The sequence below is a fragment of the Enhydra lutris genome, unplaced genomic scaffold (assembly GCF_002288905.1).
Source record: "Enhydra lutris kenyoni isolate GAN:26980312 unplaced genomic scaffold, ASM228890v2 scaffoldscaffold23, whole genome shotgun sequence".
NCBI classification, from domain to species: Eukaryota; Metazoa; Chordata; class Mammalia; order Carnivora; family Mustelidae; genus Enhydra; species Enhydra lutris.
Genome location: NW_019154107.1, coordinates 29,498,985 through 29,518,620, shown reverse-complemented (window position 1 = coordinate 29,518,620; position 19,636 = coordinate 29,498,985). Strand labels below are relative to the sequence as shown.

General features: G+C 37.3%; 1 protein-coding gene and 1 pseudogene across 3 annotated transcripts in view; one reads left to right on the top strand and one right to left on the bottom strand.

Moving 5' to 3' along the window:
* LOC111150432 overlaps positions 1-648 on the top strand; it is a 2,629-nt pseudogene extending 1,981 nt beyond the window's left edge.
* LOC111150430 (cyclin B3) overlaps positions 1-19,636 on the bottom strand; it is a 45,718-nt gene that overhangs the window by 14,087 nt on the left and 11,995 nt on the right. For 2 of the 3 annotated variants that reach the window (XM_022507890.1, XM_022507891.1), the window contains 3 exons: positions 15,675-18,582; positions 14,729-14,824; positions 13,394-13,486 (listed from right to left, as the gene is read on the bottom strand). In XM_022507890.1, coding sequence (XP_022363598.1) covers positions 13,394-13,486; positions 14,729-14,824; positions 15,675-18,582 — 3,097 coding nt within the window. Of the gene's footprint in view, positions 1-13,393; positions 13,487-14,728; positions 14,828-15,674; positions 18,583-19,636 lie in introns of all 3 variants that reach the window. The other variant, XM_022507889.1, reaches the window with a different exon arrangement.

Below are 19,636 nucleotides of genomic sequence, written 5' to 3'. Positions count from 1 at the left end.
CCCTATGACCCTGCAATTGCACTACTGGGTATTTACCCCAAAGATACAGATGTAGTGAAAAGAAGGGCCATCTGTACCCCAATGTTTATAGCAGCAATGGCCACGGTCGCCAAACTGTGGAAAGAACCAAGATGCCCTTCAACGGACGAATGGATAAGGAAGATGTGGTCCATATACACTATGGAGTATTATGCCTCCATCAGAAAGGATGAATACCCAACTTTTGTAGAAACATGGACGGGACTGGAAGAGATTATGCTGAGTGAAATAAGTCAAGCAGAGACAGTCAATTATCACATGGTTTCACTTATTTGTGGAGCATAACAAATAGCATGGAGGACAAGGGGAGATGGAGAGGAGAAGGGAATTGAGGGAAATTGGAAGGGGAGGTGAACCATGAGAGACTATGGACTCTGAAAAACAATCTGAGGGTTTTGAAGGGCGGGGGGTGGGAGGTTGGGGGAACCAGGTGGTGGGTATTGGAGAGGGCACGGATTGCATGGAGCACTGGATGTGGTGCAAAAACAATTAATACTGTTACGCTGAAAAGAAATAAAAAATTTAAAATAAAATAAAATATAGTTGGTGGTTTGCATTGCCAAGTTGGAAAAAGCAAAGGTTAAAGAACTGGCCACCAAACTGGGCTAAGTGTATGCTGTTGAATTTTCTGAACATGAAAGTAATAAAAAGTTATCTTTCAAAAAAAATTTTCTCTGAGCCAAAGAAAGATTGAATCTTCAGACTGAAAGGACTCATGATATACAGGACAAAATTAAGGAAAACATATCTATGTCAAAAACAATTATTGTAGGGAAGGTAATGTATTAAACAGTAATAATACAGATCTAAAGGTCTCAGTTATCTTGACTAAAAATAGAAGCAGAAATAAACTAAAAGTGTGCAAACTATCTCATCATACTTGAGAGGCAATTAAAAGAACAGGTTCACTAGAGAAGCTGATTAAATAATGGGCTATATCCATATAATAGAATATTATGCAACACTTTAAAAAAATAAGGTAGATCTATAATTATATGGAAAGATTACTAAGACATTCTTATTTTTTTTTAAAGATTTATTTATTTGAGATAGAGAGAGAGAGAGAGAACAAGTAGGGGGAGCAGCAGGCAGAGGGAGAACCAGGCTCCCTGCTGAGCAGGGAGCCGACATGGGCTCAATCCCAGGACTCTGAGATCATGATCTGCCTGAAGGCAGATGCTCAACCAACTGAGCCACCCAGGTGCCCCTACTAAGACATTCTTAAAACCACAAAATGCAGAGCAATATGTACAGCATGACCTATTAATATAACAAAATATCATAAAACCCACATTCATTAAAAAACTGCACTTTTATATGTATATATGCCTATATGTGTGTACATTCATGCATTACTCATAAAATTTAAGATTTTTGAAGAAAGGATAGTCAAAACTTAATAAAAGTGATAATATACCCGTAAGAGGATCTAGAAAGATACACACACTAAATTATTTATAGTTGTTACCTCTGATGAATAAGAAGAAAATGGTTGATTTTATTCATATACATATACACAAATCTATATGAATACATACACACATATTATAAGCATATATTAATTTATAGTTAAAAAATTGTATGGGGCAGAGGGTTTAAGGTGAGATGGAGGGGGTGAAGAAATGCCAGGAGAAATTAACTAAACAATGATTGTGGATGGTTACCACACTGATCTTAGACTTTGATAAGTTAAGCAGAAAAATAAATTAGCATATAAATTATATAATATTATTAAGTCAAAATTAATTGATAGAATGATCTTTGTATTCTATAGAGAATACCTATTTTCTACAAACATCAGTGAATCATTTATAAAAATCCATTATGTCTGAAGCCATGAAGAAAATCTCATTAACTTAAGAAAAACAGAAATTATCATTCAGGTCACATTCTCAACACACAGTATGATAAATCTGGAAATTGGCAACAAAAGGATAAACCAAACAAAGTAAAGAAAAGCGTTTTTAAAAAATGGTAAGCACTATTCTTAAAGAAAAAACACAACGAGGAAATAAAAATTGCAAACACAGATTACTGAGGAAAAAAACAACACTATCAAAATTAATGAGATGTACTCAGAAATATTACTTAGAAGAAAATATGTACTTCAAAGCTTTTATTATGAAGTCAGAAATAATTAAATTAGACTAAGCATGCATTTTAAGAAACTAGGGAAAACAACAAAATAAACTTTAATAAACTAAGAGTAAAATAACAAATATGAAAACAGATGTCAATAAATATTTTAAAAAGGAAAAGTTATATGAATATATCCATGAGCTGGTTCTTTGCCCAGAAAGCTTATCGAAACCTTTGCAAGTAACATTAAAGACAGCATGCACATGTATGCAAACACATGGAAGCAAGCTAACACAACACACACATTTTAAATGAAAAAAGAAATAATTACAAAGAATTATAAAAGAATATCATATACAGTCTGTGACAATAACTGTGAAAACCTACAAAATGGATGATTTTTAAAGACAATATAAACCACAAAAATGACTCAATAATAATAATAAATCCTTAGTAAGCCAATAATCATCAATGTTATCAGAGTTATCAAAGAATGATACACACGAATGGCACCATGCATCAATAAATTCATGGGTCAATTCACCAAGGTGTAAATAATTCCTGTGTTAAACTTAGTACTATAGAAAAATTTTTCTAATTATGTTAGGCTAGAACAGTCCTAGTACCACAACTTAATAAAGACAGCGCCAAAAACTTACAAAGGAATCTTATTTGTGAATACAGAAGCAAAAATTCTAAATAAAGTATAAGCAATCAAATCCAAGAGTAAACTAAATAACCGTGACTAGTTCAGCAAAGTAGATGAATACAAAATAAGTACAGAAAAAATATTAATTGCTTTCTCAATATATGAATAGATTTGAAAATTAAAGATAAAAGGATAACACTCATAACATTAAAAAAAAATTCCTCAATACCCAAGAAAAAAACCTTTCAGGTCAGTGAAACCAATATGAAGAAAATCTTCTAAAACTTAAAATTAAAAAGAAGACCTGGTAACAAAACAGACATAACTGGTTTGGAAAGCTTGATATTGTGCAATCTGTGAATTCTCCCTGAATTAATCTCAACAGACTGTTTTTGAAAAACTGACAAAACTGTTCTACAGCTCACCTGGAAGAATTAACATGTGAGAACCATGAATATTTTGTAAAATAAGTCAAGAGGCAGTAAATGTGTTACAAACCATGATAATAAAAACAGCATACTACTGATATTAGAATAGACAAATGTACTAAAGAATAAAATTGGAAAGACCATAAACAAACCCAAGTATACATGATTAAAGATTAAGAGGGACAAACTTCCAGTTATAAAACAATTAAGTCACACAGATGAGAAGTACAGCATAGGGAATACAGTCAATAATATTATAATAATGCTGTATGGTAACAGATGGTAATTACACTTATTATGGTGAGCATGGAGTAATGTACAGAATTATTGAATCATTATGTTGTACATCTGAAACTAATATAAAATTGTAAGTCAGCTATACTTAATAATAAAAACATATGTCAATTCAAGCCAGTGGATAAAGAAAACAAATAAATGGTATTAGAATTACTGGATAATCACTGGGGGAAGGTGTATAAGTGTTGACACCAAAATCAAAATAAATTCTAGACAAAGATTTAAATGTGAACATGAAACTATAAATGTTCTAGAAAAAAAATCAGAGAAATATTAAATAAATATGACTGGATGGGGCGCCTGGGTGGCTCAGTGGGTTAAGCCTCTGCCTTCGGCTTGGGTCATGATCTCAGGGTCCTGGGATCGAGCCCCACATCGGGCTCTCTGCTCAGCAGGGAGCCTGCTTCCCCCTCTCTCTCTGCCTGCCTCTCCGCCTACTTGTGATCTCTCTCTCTCTGTAAAATAAATAAAATCTTTAAAAAAAAATTAAAAAAAATAAATATGACTGGATAAGACTTTTCTAAGCAAGAAACAAATCTTAAAACCATAAAGAAAAAAACTGATGGACCTAACTACTTAAAATGCCAATGCCACTACATATCAACTTAAAAAAACACATTAAAATTTTTCATTTATCAGATGGCAAAAAATATAACACTCTATCTTGGTAAGATTATGAGAAAATCATTTTTCTTCAGTAAAGTACAATGGGCATATTTCAGAAGGACAGTGCCTATATGTACAAATATTCTAAAGGTGCATTGCATTGATCTAATACTTCTATTCCTAGTAATTTAATACAGAAAAACAACAGTACAATCATGAACAATGGAAGCATACGTATGTTCACTATAGGGTTGTTTCTAAGAGCAAAATTTAGAAATAGCCTAAATGTCCATTAATAGGGGGTTAGATAAATAAGGACAGCTGAAGAACAGAATACTATGTAGTCAACATAAATGATATAGAAATACATCATTTTAACTGGAAAGATCTCACAATTACATGAACATTGTTACATGAGAAAAAAGGCAAGTCATAAAACACTATAAAAAGGATATAACTAATCTTCAATGTGTATGTTCCTCAAAATACATAAAGCAAACAATGACAAGACTGAAAAAATATATAAATTCACAATTATAATTGAAAATTTCAGTACTCTTCTCAGCAACAGAAATAGTACACAGAAAAACAGCAAGGATAATGAAGAAACTAACATTAACCAACTGGATCCAACTGACATTTATAGAACACTCCATCCAACAGCAAAAGAACACACATTTTCTCAAGTGCACCTGGAAAATTCACCAAGACAGACCATATCCTGAGTGATAACCCTTTAAATTTTTTAAAGAATTAAAATCATAGTGTTTTCTTTGACCACAATAGAATTAAACTAGAAATCGATAACAGAAAAATAATAGCAAAAACTCCAAACACTTGGATAGCAAGTGACAAACTTCTAAACAGTCCAGGGATCAAAGAGGATGTCTCCCAAAATTTGTGGCATGTAGCTAAATCAATGCTTAGGGAGAAATGTATAGCATTAAATGCTTCTATTAAAGAAAAGAAAGGTCTTAAATCAATAACCTAAGTTTCCACCTTAAGCTGAGTGAAATAAGTCAAGCAGAGAGAGTCAATTATCATATGGTTTCACTTATTTGTGGAGCATAAGAAATAACACGGAGAACATGGGGAGATGGAGAGGAGAAGGGAGTTGAGGGAAATTGGAGGGGGAGGTGAACCACGAGAGACTATGGACTCTGAAAAACAATCTGAGGGTTTTGAAGGGACGGGGGTTTGGGAAGGTGGGTGAGCCTGGTGGTGGATATTATGGAGGGCACGTATTGCATGGAGCACTGGGTGTGGTGCATAAACAATGAATTCTGGTATATTGAAAAGAAATTTAAAAAATAAAAAATTTTTAAAAAAAGAAACTAGAAGAAGAACAAATTAAACCCAAAGCAAAAGGAAACTATAAAAAATTGGAGCAGATACCAATAAAACTGAAAACAAAAAAACAGTAAGAAAATGAATGAAATGAAAACCTGGTTCTTTGAGAAGGTCAAGAAAATTGAGAAACTTCTAGCAAGATTGATAAAAAGAAGACACAAATACCAAATATCAGGAATGAAAGTGAATAATAAGGGAATACAGGAAGAACTCTATGCACATAAATTAGACTTAGATGAAGTAGACCATTTCTTTGAAAACCACAAACCACAAATCAAAAGTCATCTGAAACGAAATAGGTAACTTGAATATCTTATAACCATTAAAGAAATTATATTCTTAGTTAAAATTCTTCAGGAAAAAGAAACTTCACTCAATAACTTCAGGAAAAAGAAACTTCACCCAAATAACTTCACTCGTGAACTCTACAGAACATTTAAAGAATAAATAACATTAATTCTACACATCTCTTCCAGAAAATAGAAGAGAGGGATACTCTCAAATTATTTTTTAAAGTAAGTACCATTCTCATACCAAAACCAAAGACAGTACAAAAAAAATAGTACAGGGGCACCTGGGTGGCTCAGTGGGTTAAAGCCTCTGCCTTCAACTCAGGTCATGATCTCAGGGTCCTGGGATGGAGCCCCACATGGGGCTCTCTGCTCAGCAGGGAGCCTGCTTCCCACCCCTCCCCCTCTGCCTGCCTCTCTGCCTACTTGTGATCTCTGTCTGTCAAAAAAATAAAATAAAATCTTTAAAAAAAAGAAAAAAATACTACAGAGAAACATCCATCATAAACACAAATACAAAAATCCTCAACAAAATACTAGCAAATAAAATCCAACAATACATAAAAAGAATAATACACCAGGACCAAGTGGGGTTTATCCCAGGAATGGGGCTACTTCAATATTTGAAAATCAATCCATGTAATCTGCCATATTAATAGTCTAAAACAAATAAGATTTTATCAACAGACGTGGGAAGAAAAAAGCATTTGACAAAATTCAACATCCATTCATGATAAACATGGAATGGAAAGTAAATTTCTCAACCTGATCAAGGGTGTCTACAAAAACACTACAGTTAAGATCATACTAATTTTGAAAGACTAAGAGCTTTCTTCCTAAGATCAGGAACAAGACAAGGTGGTCCACTCTCACTGTTGCTATTCAACATCATAAAAGAAGTCCTACGCAGTGCAATGAAACACAAAAATGAAATTAAAATCACGCATATTGGAAAGAAAGAAATAACACTGTCCCCACTGCAAATGGCATATTTGTCTATGTAGCTAATCTCAAGAAACCTATAAAAACAAAAGCACTCCTAAGAATTAATAAGTCAATACATAAATATCAGTATTTCATACTAGTAATATACAAATGGAAAACTACATTTTTAAAAATGTCATTTACAATACTACATCTGAAACTAATGATGTACTATATGTTGGCTAACTGAATTTAAACTAAAAAAATATCATTTACAGTAGCTCCAAGAAAATAAAATATTTTGGTAGATATCGAACAAAACATGTACAGGATCTACATGGTAAAAAGACAGAAATTGGGACGCCTGGGTGGCTCAGTTGGTTAAGCAGCTGCCTTCGGCTCAGGCCGTGATCCCAGGGTCCTGGGATCGAGTCCCACATCAGGTTCCTTGCTCCACAGGGAGCCTGCTTCTCTCTCCGACTCTGCCTGCTTGTGCGTGCTCTCTCTCTCTCTCTCTGACAAATGAATAAATAAATAAAATCTTTTAAAAAATTAAATTAAAAATAAAAAGAAAGAAATCAAAGAAAACCAAAATAAATGAAGGACATACCACATTCATTGGTATGGAAGATTCAACACAGAAAAATGTTAATTATTTTCAAATTCACTCATAGATGTGTGTTAATGGTCCCCAAGACCACCCCAAGGTAAAGCAATTCCTAGTCACAGGACTCAGGAAATAGTCATACTCATGGCTATGATTTATTATAACAAAAGATAGAAAGCAAAAATCAAGTAAATGAGAACATCAGCAAAACTTGCCAAAAACCAGACACAAGCTTTCAAGAGTCTTACCCCAATAGAGTCAGCTGCTCAGGATGTACTTAATTCCTCCAAGAATGAAATGTGACAATACACATAAAGTGCCATCTACCAGGGAAACTCAGTGCCTAAGATTTTATCGGGAGCTGGTCATGTCAACACTCTCTGCCTTGCGTGTATCAAACTTTCAGACTCACAAAAGGAAAGCGAGAGTTCAGAATAAACCACATTGTTTATACAAAGAGTTTAGGCACAGTTAGCATTAAGGGAGGGTTTTATAGCAGTGTAGGGAACTATTTACCAGACAACTTCCCAGATGCCCAGACAAAGGTGAACTTTGCAAATAGGACTTTTTTTTTAAAAGATTTTATTTATTGGGGGCACCTGGGTGGCTCAGTGGGGTAAAGCCTCTGCCTTCGGCTCAGGTCATGGTCCTAGTGTCCTGGGATCGAGCCCCACATCGGGCTCTGTGCTCTGGAGGGAGCCTGCTTCCCCCTCTCTCTATCTGTCTACTTCTCTGCCTACTTGTGATCTCTGTCTGTCAAATAAATAAATAAAATCTTAAAAAAAAAAAGATTTTATTTATTTATTTGACAGACAGAGATCACAAGTAGGCAGAGAGGCAGGCAGAGAGAGGGGGAAGCAGGCTCCCCGCTGAGCAGAGAGCCCGATGTGGGGCTCGATCCCAGGACCCAGGGACCATGACCTGACCTGAAGGCAGAGGCTTAACCCACTGAGCCACCCAGGCACCCCGCAAATAGGACTTTCTAAGGATAGCAGTATTTGGCCTATTAACTATTTTCTGCACAAGATGTAACTCAATTCCAATCAAATTCTCAGCAGGACTTTTTTGTAGATATAAACAAACTTTCTACAATTTATATAGAAAAGCAAAGGAACTAGAAAACTAAAACAATTTTGAGAAAGAAAAAGAACAGAGGTGGAAGGATCACACTACCTAGTTTTAAGACTTACTATAAAACTACAGGAATAAAGACAGTGTGATATTGGCAAAGTGACAGACACAGATCAATAAAGCAGAATATAGAAATAAGTATAGAAATAGAGCCACACATATAAGGTCAATTGATTTTTGGCAAAGGTGCAAAAGCAATTTAGTGGGAAAAAAGTATATTTTCCCACAAATGGCGTTAGAACAATTGGACATCCATATGCAAAAAAAAAAAAAAAGAACTTTGACCTCAAAAACCTCATACTATACAAAAACTAACTCAAAATGGATTACAGATTTAATGTTAAAACTATAAAACTTATAGATAACATATGAGAAAACATTCATGACTTAGGTTTAGGCAGAGAATTCTTAAAAAGCACAATCCATAACAGAAAACACTGAAAACTAGACTATCAAAATTAAAAAAAAAAAAAAACTTTTGCGCTGTGAAAAACCCAAATAAGAGGAAAAGGCTACAGACTGGTAGGATATATTTGTAAATCACATATCCAACACAGGGTTTATATCCAGAATATGTAAAGAACTCTCAGTAACTTGACACAAAGAAAATATACTATATGTTGGCTAATTGAACATAATTTTAAAAAAGGAAAAGCAAAGAAACTAACCCATTTAAGAAATGGGCAAGACTTAAAACACTTCACCAAAGAGGATAGATGGATGACAAGCAAGTATGATGTTCAACATTATTAGCCCTCGAGGAAATGCAAATTAAAACTATGGCGAGACTCCTCTACCCAGCTATTAGATGGCTTAAATTAAAAAATACTAATATCGGGGCGCCTGGATGGCTCAGTGGGTTAAGCCTCTGCCTTTGGCTCAGGTCATGATCTCAGGGTCCTAGGACAGAGCCCCGCATCGGGATCTCTGCTCAGCAGGGAGCCTGCTTCCCACCCCTCTCTGCCTACTTGTGATCTCTGTCAAATACATAAAATCTTTTAAAAAAATACCAAGTGCTGACAAGGATACACAGCAACCAGAACTCTTATGTCCTACAGGTGGATCTCAAGGGAATTATGGTGAAGGATAAAAGTCAATCTCAAAAGGTTATGTACTGTATGATTCCATTTATATACCCTTTGTGAAATTACAAAGTTATTGATGTGAAAACAAATTAGGAGTTCCCAGGGACAGGAAGGTGAGGGGAGGAAGATGGCTGTTGCTATAAAAGGGTAACATGAGGGATCTTTGTGGTAATGGAACAGTTCTATGTCTCAACTGTGGTGGCAGTGCTTACAAAATTTTCATGTTTGATAAAACTATACAGACTAAACACACACAACAAATAAATGCATGTAAAACTGATGAAATTTAAGGCCTGTGGACCTTAATTATGACACTGTATTATAGTTATGTGAAATGTTACCATCAGGACAAAGTAGGTGAAATGCACAAAGGACTTCCCTATACTGTTTTTTGCAAATTCTTGTGACTCTTATTTCAAAACAAATGTTAAAATTTCATAGAACTATATACCAGAAAGTCCATTTTTATTTAAAATATAAAAATTAAAGTTATAAAAACACTATACATGTTTTCTAGAACTGTGATTCTCTATCAAAAGGTGTACATTAACATCACTTGTGGAGGGGTGCCTGGGTGGCTCAGTCAGTTGGGCATCTGTCTTCGGCTTGGGTCATGATCCCAGGGTCCTGCTCAGCAGGCTTCCTGCTCAGTGGAGAACCTGTTTCTCCCTCACCTGCCACTCCCCCTGCTTGTGCTCTCTCTGACAAATAAATAAAATCTAAAAAAAAATTACTTGTGGAGCTTTATAAAAATATATGTGCCCTGAAGACATGAACAGACATTTCTGCAAATACATCCAAATGGCCAACAGACACATGAAAAAGTGCTCAACATCACTCAGCATCAGGGAAATACAAATCAAAACCACAGTGAGATACCACCTCACACCAGTCAGAATGGCTAAAATTAACAAGTCAGGAAATGACAGATGTTGGCAAGGATGCAGAGAAAGAGGAACCCTCCTACACTGTTGGTGGAAATGCAAGCTGGTGCAGCCACTCTGGAAAACAGCATGGAGGTTCCTCAAAAAGTTTAAAATGGAGCTACCCTATAATCCAGCAATCCCACTACTGGGTATTTACCTTAAAGATACAAATGTAGTGATCCAAAGGGGCACATGCACCCGAATGTTTATAGCAGCAATGTCCACAATAGCCAAACTATGGAAAGAACCTAGATGTCCACCAACAGATGAATCGATAAAGATGTGTTTTTTATATATATATATATATATATATATATATATATATATATATATACACACACACACACAATGGAATACAATACAGCCATCAAAAAACCCAAAATCTTGCCATTTGCAATGACGTGGATGGAACTAGAGGGTATTATGCTAAGCAAAATAAGTCAATCAGAGAAAGACAATTATCATATGGTCTCTCTGATATGAGGAATTTGAGAGGCAGGGCAGGGGTCATGGGGGGAAGGAAGGGAAAAATGAAACAAGATGGGACCAGGGAGGGAGACAAACCATAAGAGACTTTCAATCTCAGGAAACAAAATGAGGGTTGCTGGGCGGGGGGCAGGGGAGGGATAGGGTGGCTAGGTGATGGATATTGGGGATGGTATGTGCTATGTTGAGTGTTGTGAATTGTGTAAGACTGATGATTTATAGACCTGTACCCCTGAAGCAAATAATTCATTATATGTTAATAATTTTTAAAAATATATGTGCCCCTTCACCCAAAAAATACAAAAACACTAATTCAAGGGGATACACACACCCTTATGTTTATTGCAGCATTACTTACAATAGCCAAACTATGGAAGCAATGCAAGTGTCCATCGATAGATGAGTGGATAAAGAAGATGTGGTATATATACACACAATGAAATATTATTCAGCCATGAAAAAGAAGGAAATCTTGCCATTTGCAATAACATGGATGGAGCCAGAAAGTATGATGCTAAGTGAAGTAAGTCCATCCAAACAAGACAAATACCATATGATCTAGCTCATATGTGGAATTCAAGAAACAAAACAGAAGAGTAAAGGAAAAAAAGAGAAAGACAAACCAAGAAACAGACTCTTAACTACAGAAAATAAACTGATGGTTACAAGAGGGGAGGTGGGGGGGGATGGTTGAAATAGGTGATGGGGATTAAAGAGTACACTTATGATGAATAAAATAATAATTTTTAAAAAAACAAAAAATATATGTATATGCCTGCACCACACCCCCACAATTCTGTTTGGATAATATGGGATGGGACCTGGGCATCTGTGATTCTATGATCCATGCACTAGAAGTGTACCCCTAAAGCAGACGACTACCACTTGAAATGGAGGAATAATATACACACAAATATTAACAGTGGTTCTGAGTTGTGGGATCACAGGTGTGTGATTACTTTCCTATGATTTCCTACATTACTTTCCTATGATGAATGTGAATTTTTGTGCAATAAAAATAACAACAAAGGCTTTTTTAAAAAAGATTCAGTTCCTGAGGGTTGCTGGGGGAGGGGGCGGGGATAGGGTGGCAGAGTGATGGACAATGGTGAGGGTATGTGCTATGGTGAGTGCTGTGAATTTGTGTAAGACTGACAATTCACAGACTTGTACCCATGAAACAAATAATACTTATGTTAATAAATAAATAAAACTAAATTAAATTTTAAAAAAGATTCAGTTCATCATTCCAGCTAGTAGAGATTTTTCATCTGATATCCATTTATTTCCTGTCCCTACTCCTAGTCTCATGCCATGCAATATTTGATGAGTTTATCTTTCCTGTTATCATTTACATCACTAATAAAAATGTTGATTAGAACAAAGTCCACTGGCAATCTTCTAGAAATCTCCTTCTAGCTTAATAATGATCAGCAATCGCTGGGATCAGTTTTACTTATGTAAGATCTACCCAAATTCTACTCTTTTTTAAAAGATTTATTTATTTATTTGAGAGGGTCAGGGAAAGAGGGGCAGAGGGAGGAAAGAGAGAGATAATCTCAAGCAGACTCCCCACTGAACATGGAGCCCAGTGCAGGGCTTGATCTCACTACCCTGAGATCATGACCTAATCCAAAACCAAGAGTTGGACACTCAACTGACAGAGCCACCCAGGCACCCCCTCAAATTATGCTCTTATCTAATTCATTATTATTCATTATTTCCATAAGATGAGAGGCATTTTCATGCTTTACTGATATCCAAATATATCATGTCTACTACATTTTCCTGGTCTGTTACTTCAAAGTGACCCTGAACCACCCCTCTCATACTCAGTAAAGGATATTAAACTATATTACCTTTTCTTCCTAATTATGTAGCTAAGACTCTTCTGGGCATAGCCTATGCCTTATATTTTCTTGCAAATGCCACAGCAAGCCATTCGATTTCATTCATTCAACAAATATTTATTGATACTCCACTATGTGCCAGGTACTATTCTGGACTCTCCTTCCTTTATGTAAAAGGATAACTAAGTACTCATAGCAATATTCCCTCAACATCCAACCCCAGGCAAATAGCTACCTACCATGTCTGGTCCTGCCATGTCTGCCACACTGTCCTTCCTATCACCAATCTCACCCAAAACTTGAAAGGCTTTGTCACCGACCCCTATCCAAATCATGAAAAAGACTTTGTAAAATTCTGATAATGATTGAACTACCGTACCATCATTGCCTTTTCTAGAAGTAGTGTCTCCTTCCGCTGGGTTCTCACAGGATCATATGTATAACATCCTTATAGTACCTAGGGTATTCTACTTTTTATTGTACTCATCTGTCTGCATGTCTTATCTTGCCCCCTAGATCATAAGCTCCCTGAAGGCTCAGGTCTGTAGGCCCAGAAAATTTTTACCATGCTTAGCATCTGGTGATACTGAATGAATAATCAATAAAGAAAAGAGCAGCCCCTTAAAGCACCAGTTGTCAGGCTTACCTGCACCTCTACCAGCCAGTCCACAAGAATGGCCCTCATGCAACTGCTGATGTCAGTCTGCCTGTTCATGTATTTTTTAAGTATGAACTTTTCCTGGCAGCAATAGAAAAAGAAATATTAATCTATAAACTCTCCTTATAGTTCAAAAAATGTAATTTAAGAAAAAAAAATACTTGCAACCAATATCTCAGAAAAAGAAATTGTCACAATGTAATTAACTTCTTCAGTTCTAACTCCTTATTTTCAGCTGGTATCAGATTGGCTGGTATCAGCCAATCAAAGTCTCCTCTTCCAGACAGTTCTAGTAATGCTTGGGAAATGGATGCACATCATATTCAAGCATCAGGGTAGATATGGAGGAGCCTAGGGGGAGTATGTAATAGGGACAGGAATATACCTATCAATAAATACCAAAGAGGTTCTACTCTTCTAAAGTAGAGCAGTGCTTTGCAAACTTTAACACATATACCACTGGGGATCTTTAAAATTCACATTCTAATTTAGAAGGCCTGGGTGAGGCTAGATTTCTGCATTCCTAACAAGATCTCAAGTGAAATTGACACCACTGAGCTAAGGCCCATACATGTAGTATAACAAAGTTATCTCTTACTTCCTCCAAGCTACACCAGAAAAAAGTAAAGGATCTGGAGTCAGTTAATCAAATGTTATGTCTGTAGAGAGAAGACAAGATATTCATCCTCGCTCTTACGCATGGCCTGCTAAAATTTTAGTTGTTAGATAATCTTGGTTCCTCTGTTCCATTGAGAGAGAGAGAGAGAGAGAGAGAGAATGAGAGAGAGAAGAAAATTTGCCATCAATGAATTTTAGTGGTCAAGGAAACTGGCTGATTTTAAAGAGGAAGAAAGTGTCACCAGTTTGGAGAGTGATTTCACATATGTCGCCAGAAACTTGCATAGAGAAGGGAAAAGATCTCTAAGAGCAGTCACTCAGAAGACGACTACTATTTTTATGTCTGAGATTGTCTCCTCAACAATTAGAGATGCAGACTTATGGTCTTCAAGGTAATCAGACTTTTAGCCCATATTCCAGCTCTACCATATACTTGTTGTGTGATTCTGAGCAGTTTCTCCAATCTATAAAAAGGAGATAATAATACCTACCATCATGAAGTTATTGGGAGAATTAAACAAGATAATGTCTATAAACACTTTAGCTCCAATGTCTAACTTATGGTAAGCTACCAGTAGATGTCAGTTGTTGCTGTTATTATTGTAATCATCATTATTACCTCCCCTTTCAACTTATATTTTGAAGGATGGAATGATGAGGAAATGAGACCTAGAAATCCTTCCGCTCCAACAGCCACCTACATACCTCTCTTTCCTTCATGTAACTGAAGATATCCTTGGCATATATGGGGTTGAAAAATGGATCACTGTAGTTATTGTCAATATCCTCCGATGGGGTTATCTGCTTGGAAATCACCAAAAAGATGTTAGAGGGAGAAAGATTCCAATGAAGGCTTAGCACATACACATAAAGCATGCCCTCATTTCTTCCCAGTGTCATCTTCTGCTAAGTTTCCTCAAGCCTCATATATCCTGGGCCACAACAGAGCACCCCCTTGGTCCTTTAATACTCATACTGCTAAATGACCAAGAAATGTTTAATCCTTCTTGCACATGACTGCTCTGCCCTAGGAACTAGGCATCATTTTTACAGGTAAGCTCAAGACTCTCCAGGAAAAATACTCTCATTTTACTATTTCAACTTGTGTCACATATCTTCTTAGGTCACTTGTTTTGTCCCAATGCTTTGATCTAACCCAATTCATCTTCTTGGTAGCCTTTTCCTCCCTTCTACACTTCTACCCAGTTTGTTTTGTCTACAAGAGGGGTATTTCTCCTCCTTTTTGCCAAATCTCATTCCTTCATCCTTCCAATTTTCAACTTAAATACCAACTTCCTTGGGAGATGCCTCTGTGGGCTTTACTCGTCTTTGACTGGAGTCTACTGTAATGCAGATTGTAATTACTAAGAAAGGCAATTTACACACACACACACACACACACACACACACACACATATTCCAGATCCTTGTGGGTATTCCTGGAATAAATACTTTCTAATTGTTTGGGTGTATTTTAATTCCAGTTGGAAAGTCAAGAGATTCCCACAAGGCCAACTTGATTTACTATAGCTTACTATATACAGATCAATTACCTAGGAAGGCAAAAAAAAAAAAAAATCTCTTTGCTAGCAGCTACCTACAGGACAACAAAGAACACATCATCTAATTTAAGAAGAAAGAGAAAGAATACCTCCTTCTGTGACCTCTTGCCCCAAGATGAGGAAGGTTTATTGGAACTGGATTCACAAGCACTGGACATGCTTGTGGTATTGAACTTGCCCACACTGGACATGCCTGTTCTGGATTCAGGGGCTGTGCTGGACACATGTGAGCTGGTTTCAACTTGGAGGATCAGGAAATCTTTGAGAGAGTTATCTTCCTTTTGGGTGGTATTCTCTTGCAAGGCCAATGGCTCCTTTAGGGACAACTCCTTCCCAATGGTGGGTTTCTCATCCAATGCAAATGTTTCCTTGACATGGAATGTCTCATTGAGGGTAGGTTTCTCCTGAAAAGGCTCCTTGAAGAGGGTCTCCTTCTCACTGCTGGGCTTCTCCTGCAAGGCCAAAGGCCCCCACAGGGTAGCCTCTTCCTCAACTGTGGGATTCTCCTGCAAGACCAAGGACTCCCTTGGGATGGTCTCCTCAGTGCTGGGCTTCTGAAAAGCCAGTGGTTGCTTAATAAGGGACTCTTCATTGGTGATATTCTCTTGCAAGGCCAAATGCTTCTTCAAGAGGAACACCTCCTCCTGAGCAGTGGGTTTCTTCTTTAAAGATAACTGCTCCTCAGTGCTTGTTGCCACCTCAGTGGAGACTTCCTCCTTCAGAACTGATGGTTTATTTAAAAGGGATTCCTCTTCAGTAGTGCTTTTCTCCTGCAAGGCCAACAGCTCCTTCAAGGAATCCTCTTTAGTATCAGTCTTCTGCAAACCCAAAGCCTTCCAGAAGAGGGACTCATCTTTGTTGGTAGGTTTAACATGCAATGAAAATGGCTCCGGAGAAAGGAATTCCTCCTCAGTAGTAGGCTTCTCCTCTAAAGTCAATAGTTCCTTAATATACAATTCTTCTTCAGTGGTGGTCCTTTCTGGCAAGGCCAGTGGCTTAGTTGAGAGGGACGCCTCCTGCAGAGTGGTGTGCTTCTCTTTCAAAAGAGATGGATCCTGGAAGAGGAGCTCCTCTTCAGTTATAGACTTTTTATTAAAAGGCAATAGCTTCTTAAAGACTGACTCTTCTTCAGAGGTGGTGTTCTCTGAGACCAGTGGCTTCTTTAAGAGGGACATCCTCCCCTGAGTGATTTGCTTTTTCTTTAAAGATAACGGTGTCTTGGTAAGGATTGTCTCCTCAGTTGAAGTCTTCTTCCTAAGTGACACTGGCTCCATAAAGAAAGAATCCTTATCTTTGCTAATCATATTCTGCAAGTCCAACAGTTCTTGGCAGATGGACATCATTATTTGACTGGCACACTTTTTCTTCTTTAAAGATAAAGGCTCCTTGGTAGAGACCGCCTCATCTCTGATATGTTTCTTCCTAAACGGAACTGGTTCTATAAGAAATTCATCTTCACCATCAACATTCTCCTGCAATGCCCCTGGCTTCTTCAAAAGAGCCACCTCCCCCTGCGTGGTATGCTTGTCTTGGAAAACAGGTGATTCCCTGATGAGAGACTCCTCCTCAGTGGTAGACTTATTTTTAAAGGACAAGGGCTCCTTAATGAGTGACTTCTCTCCAGAGGTGATCTGCAATACTAGTGGCATCTTCAAGTAGGACACCTTACCCTGACTAGTACACTTTTTCTTCTTTAAAGATAATGGCTTTTCGGTGGGGATTGCCTCCTCGGTGGTACGTTTCTTCTTAAAAGCCAAAGTCTCCTTTAAAAGTGACTCCTCCTCAGTTGGAGTCTTTTGCAAGGTCAAGGCCTTCTTCAAGATGGACACCTCCTCTTCCGTGCTGTGCTTCTCTTGTAACATGGATGACTCGTGGAAAAGGGACTCCTCAGTTGTGTCCTTCTTCTTAGAGGATCGTGGTTCCTTAATGAATGACTTCTCTCCAGATGTGGTCTTTTGCAATACTAGTGGCTTCCTCAAGTGATACATCTTCCCCTGAATGGTAGACTTCTTTACAGGTAATGGCTTCTTGGTGGGGTTTGTCTCCTTGGTAGTACATTTCTTCCTAAGGGACATTGGCTCCATAAGAAATTTATCCTTAGTGTCCTCCTCCTGCAATGCCTGTGGCTTCTTCAAGAGGACCACCTCCCCACTAGTGGTGTGCTTCTCTTGCAATGCAGATGGTTCCTGAAAGAGAGACTCCTCCTTAGAGGTAGGCTTCTTTTTAAAAGACAATGGCTCTTTAATGAGTTTCTTCTCTCCAGAGATAGTCTTCTGCAATTCTAATGGCTTTTTCAAGTGAGCCATCTGCCCTTGAATAGTACACTTCTTCTTTAAAGATAATGGCCTCAAGATGAAGGCTGCCTCCTTGCTGGTAGCTTTCTTCTTGAAAGCCAGTGGCTCCTCAATGAGAGACTCCTCTTCAGAAATGGTCTTCTGCAACACTAGTGGTTTCTTCATATGGGACACTTTCCCCCGAGTGGTATACTTCTTCTTCTTTAAAGATAACACCTTCTTGGTGGAGGTTGCCTCCTCTGTTCTAGGCTTCTTTCTAAAGTTTGTTGGCTCCATAATGAAGGAATTCTCTTCAAAAGTGATGTCCTGCAAAGCCAAGTCCCCCTGATATGTGCTCATCTTCTTTAAGGATAATGTTCCTTTGGTGATGGCTGCCTCCTCAGTCTTATGCTTCTTCCCAAAAGTCATTGGCTCTACAACAAACTCATCATTGCTGTCAGCCTCCTCCTGTAAGGATGGTGGCCTGTCCATGAGGGATACCTCCCCCTGATTTGTGGACTTTCTTAAAGAAAATAACCTCTTGAAAAGGCTTGTGTCCTCAGTAGTGAGTTCCTCTTTTAAAATTAATGGCTTTTTGAAAAATGATACCTCCTCAGTAGTGGTTGTTTTAGAGATGGTAGGTATCTCCAGACTGAGTGGTTTCTCCATAATATTTGGTACCAAGCTAGTAGAAACTACTACTGGTGAATGTTCCGGCTTATAACTGTAAAGGAAACAATGTCTGAGTAAGAAGAATGTAGTTCCTAGAATCCTCACCAACCATCTCATTTTGTTGCTATATTTACCAAAGCTATAAAAGGGGAAAGGGCTTCAACCTCAAGGGATAGATTAAAGGGTAAAAATCAATGGGTACCATAGAGAATCAACTAAGTAGCACTCTGTATAGTTTCTATGGCCTAGTTTCTCACACTTTTCTGAAAAATTTCCCCTAAAATCCATGTTGTGCTTTACTATATATGGATTATTTCCTTTATTTATATAAAGTCTTTATTCTAAAACCACACTGTGTGAGTTATTTGCTATTATATCAGTCTCCCTCAGTAGCTATATTTATTTATCTTTGTCCATCAGCACCAGGCATCCGGTAATATGTAGGCTGAAATTAATATTATTTGAAGGCTTGTGAGAAAATTATAAGAGAGAGCTTAAGAAGGCTTAGAAGAGAAAGGTGGGCTGGTACTTAATGTTGGTGGTATCTAACCACATCCCCTTCAACCTAAGCTATTCATGAGATACTTTCCCAGTGGAGAGAATAAAAAGACCACAACAGACATTTGTTCACAAGGATCAGATTCAAAGCTTTGTTTTGAACAGGACTTCATGTCCAATTAGTAACTAACCTAGTGTGACCAAATCACTGGAGGACTAGAAATCAGAATAAGAAAGAATTTAAGACAAATACAATCATCAGTCTGAACAAGAGTAAATGCCCCCAAAACTAGATATCATCTGATTCCATTTATATGAAATGTCCAGAATAGACATACCCATAGAGGTATATCCATAAAAGAAAATAGATTGGTGGTTGCCTGTGGCTGGAAAAGGTCAGGGAAGTGGGGTAGAATGAGAGGCTGGGAAAGGAAAGGGACTACTAATGGGTTCAGGCCTTTTTTGGGGGGGGTTGAAAAGTTCTAAAATTAGATAGTGGTAATGGCTGTACAACCCCATAAATAGAATTTAAAAATCACTGTATTTTTTTAAGAAGTGCCTAGAGAGGTTCCACATGGCCAGATAGATTCCAGGTCCCTCCTGATGAG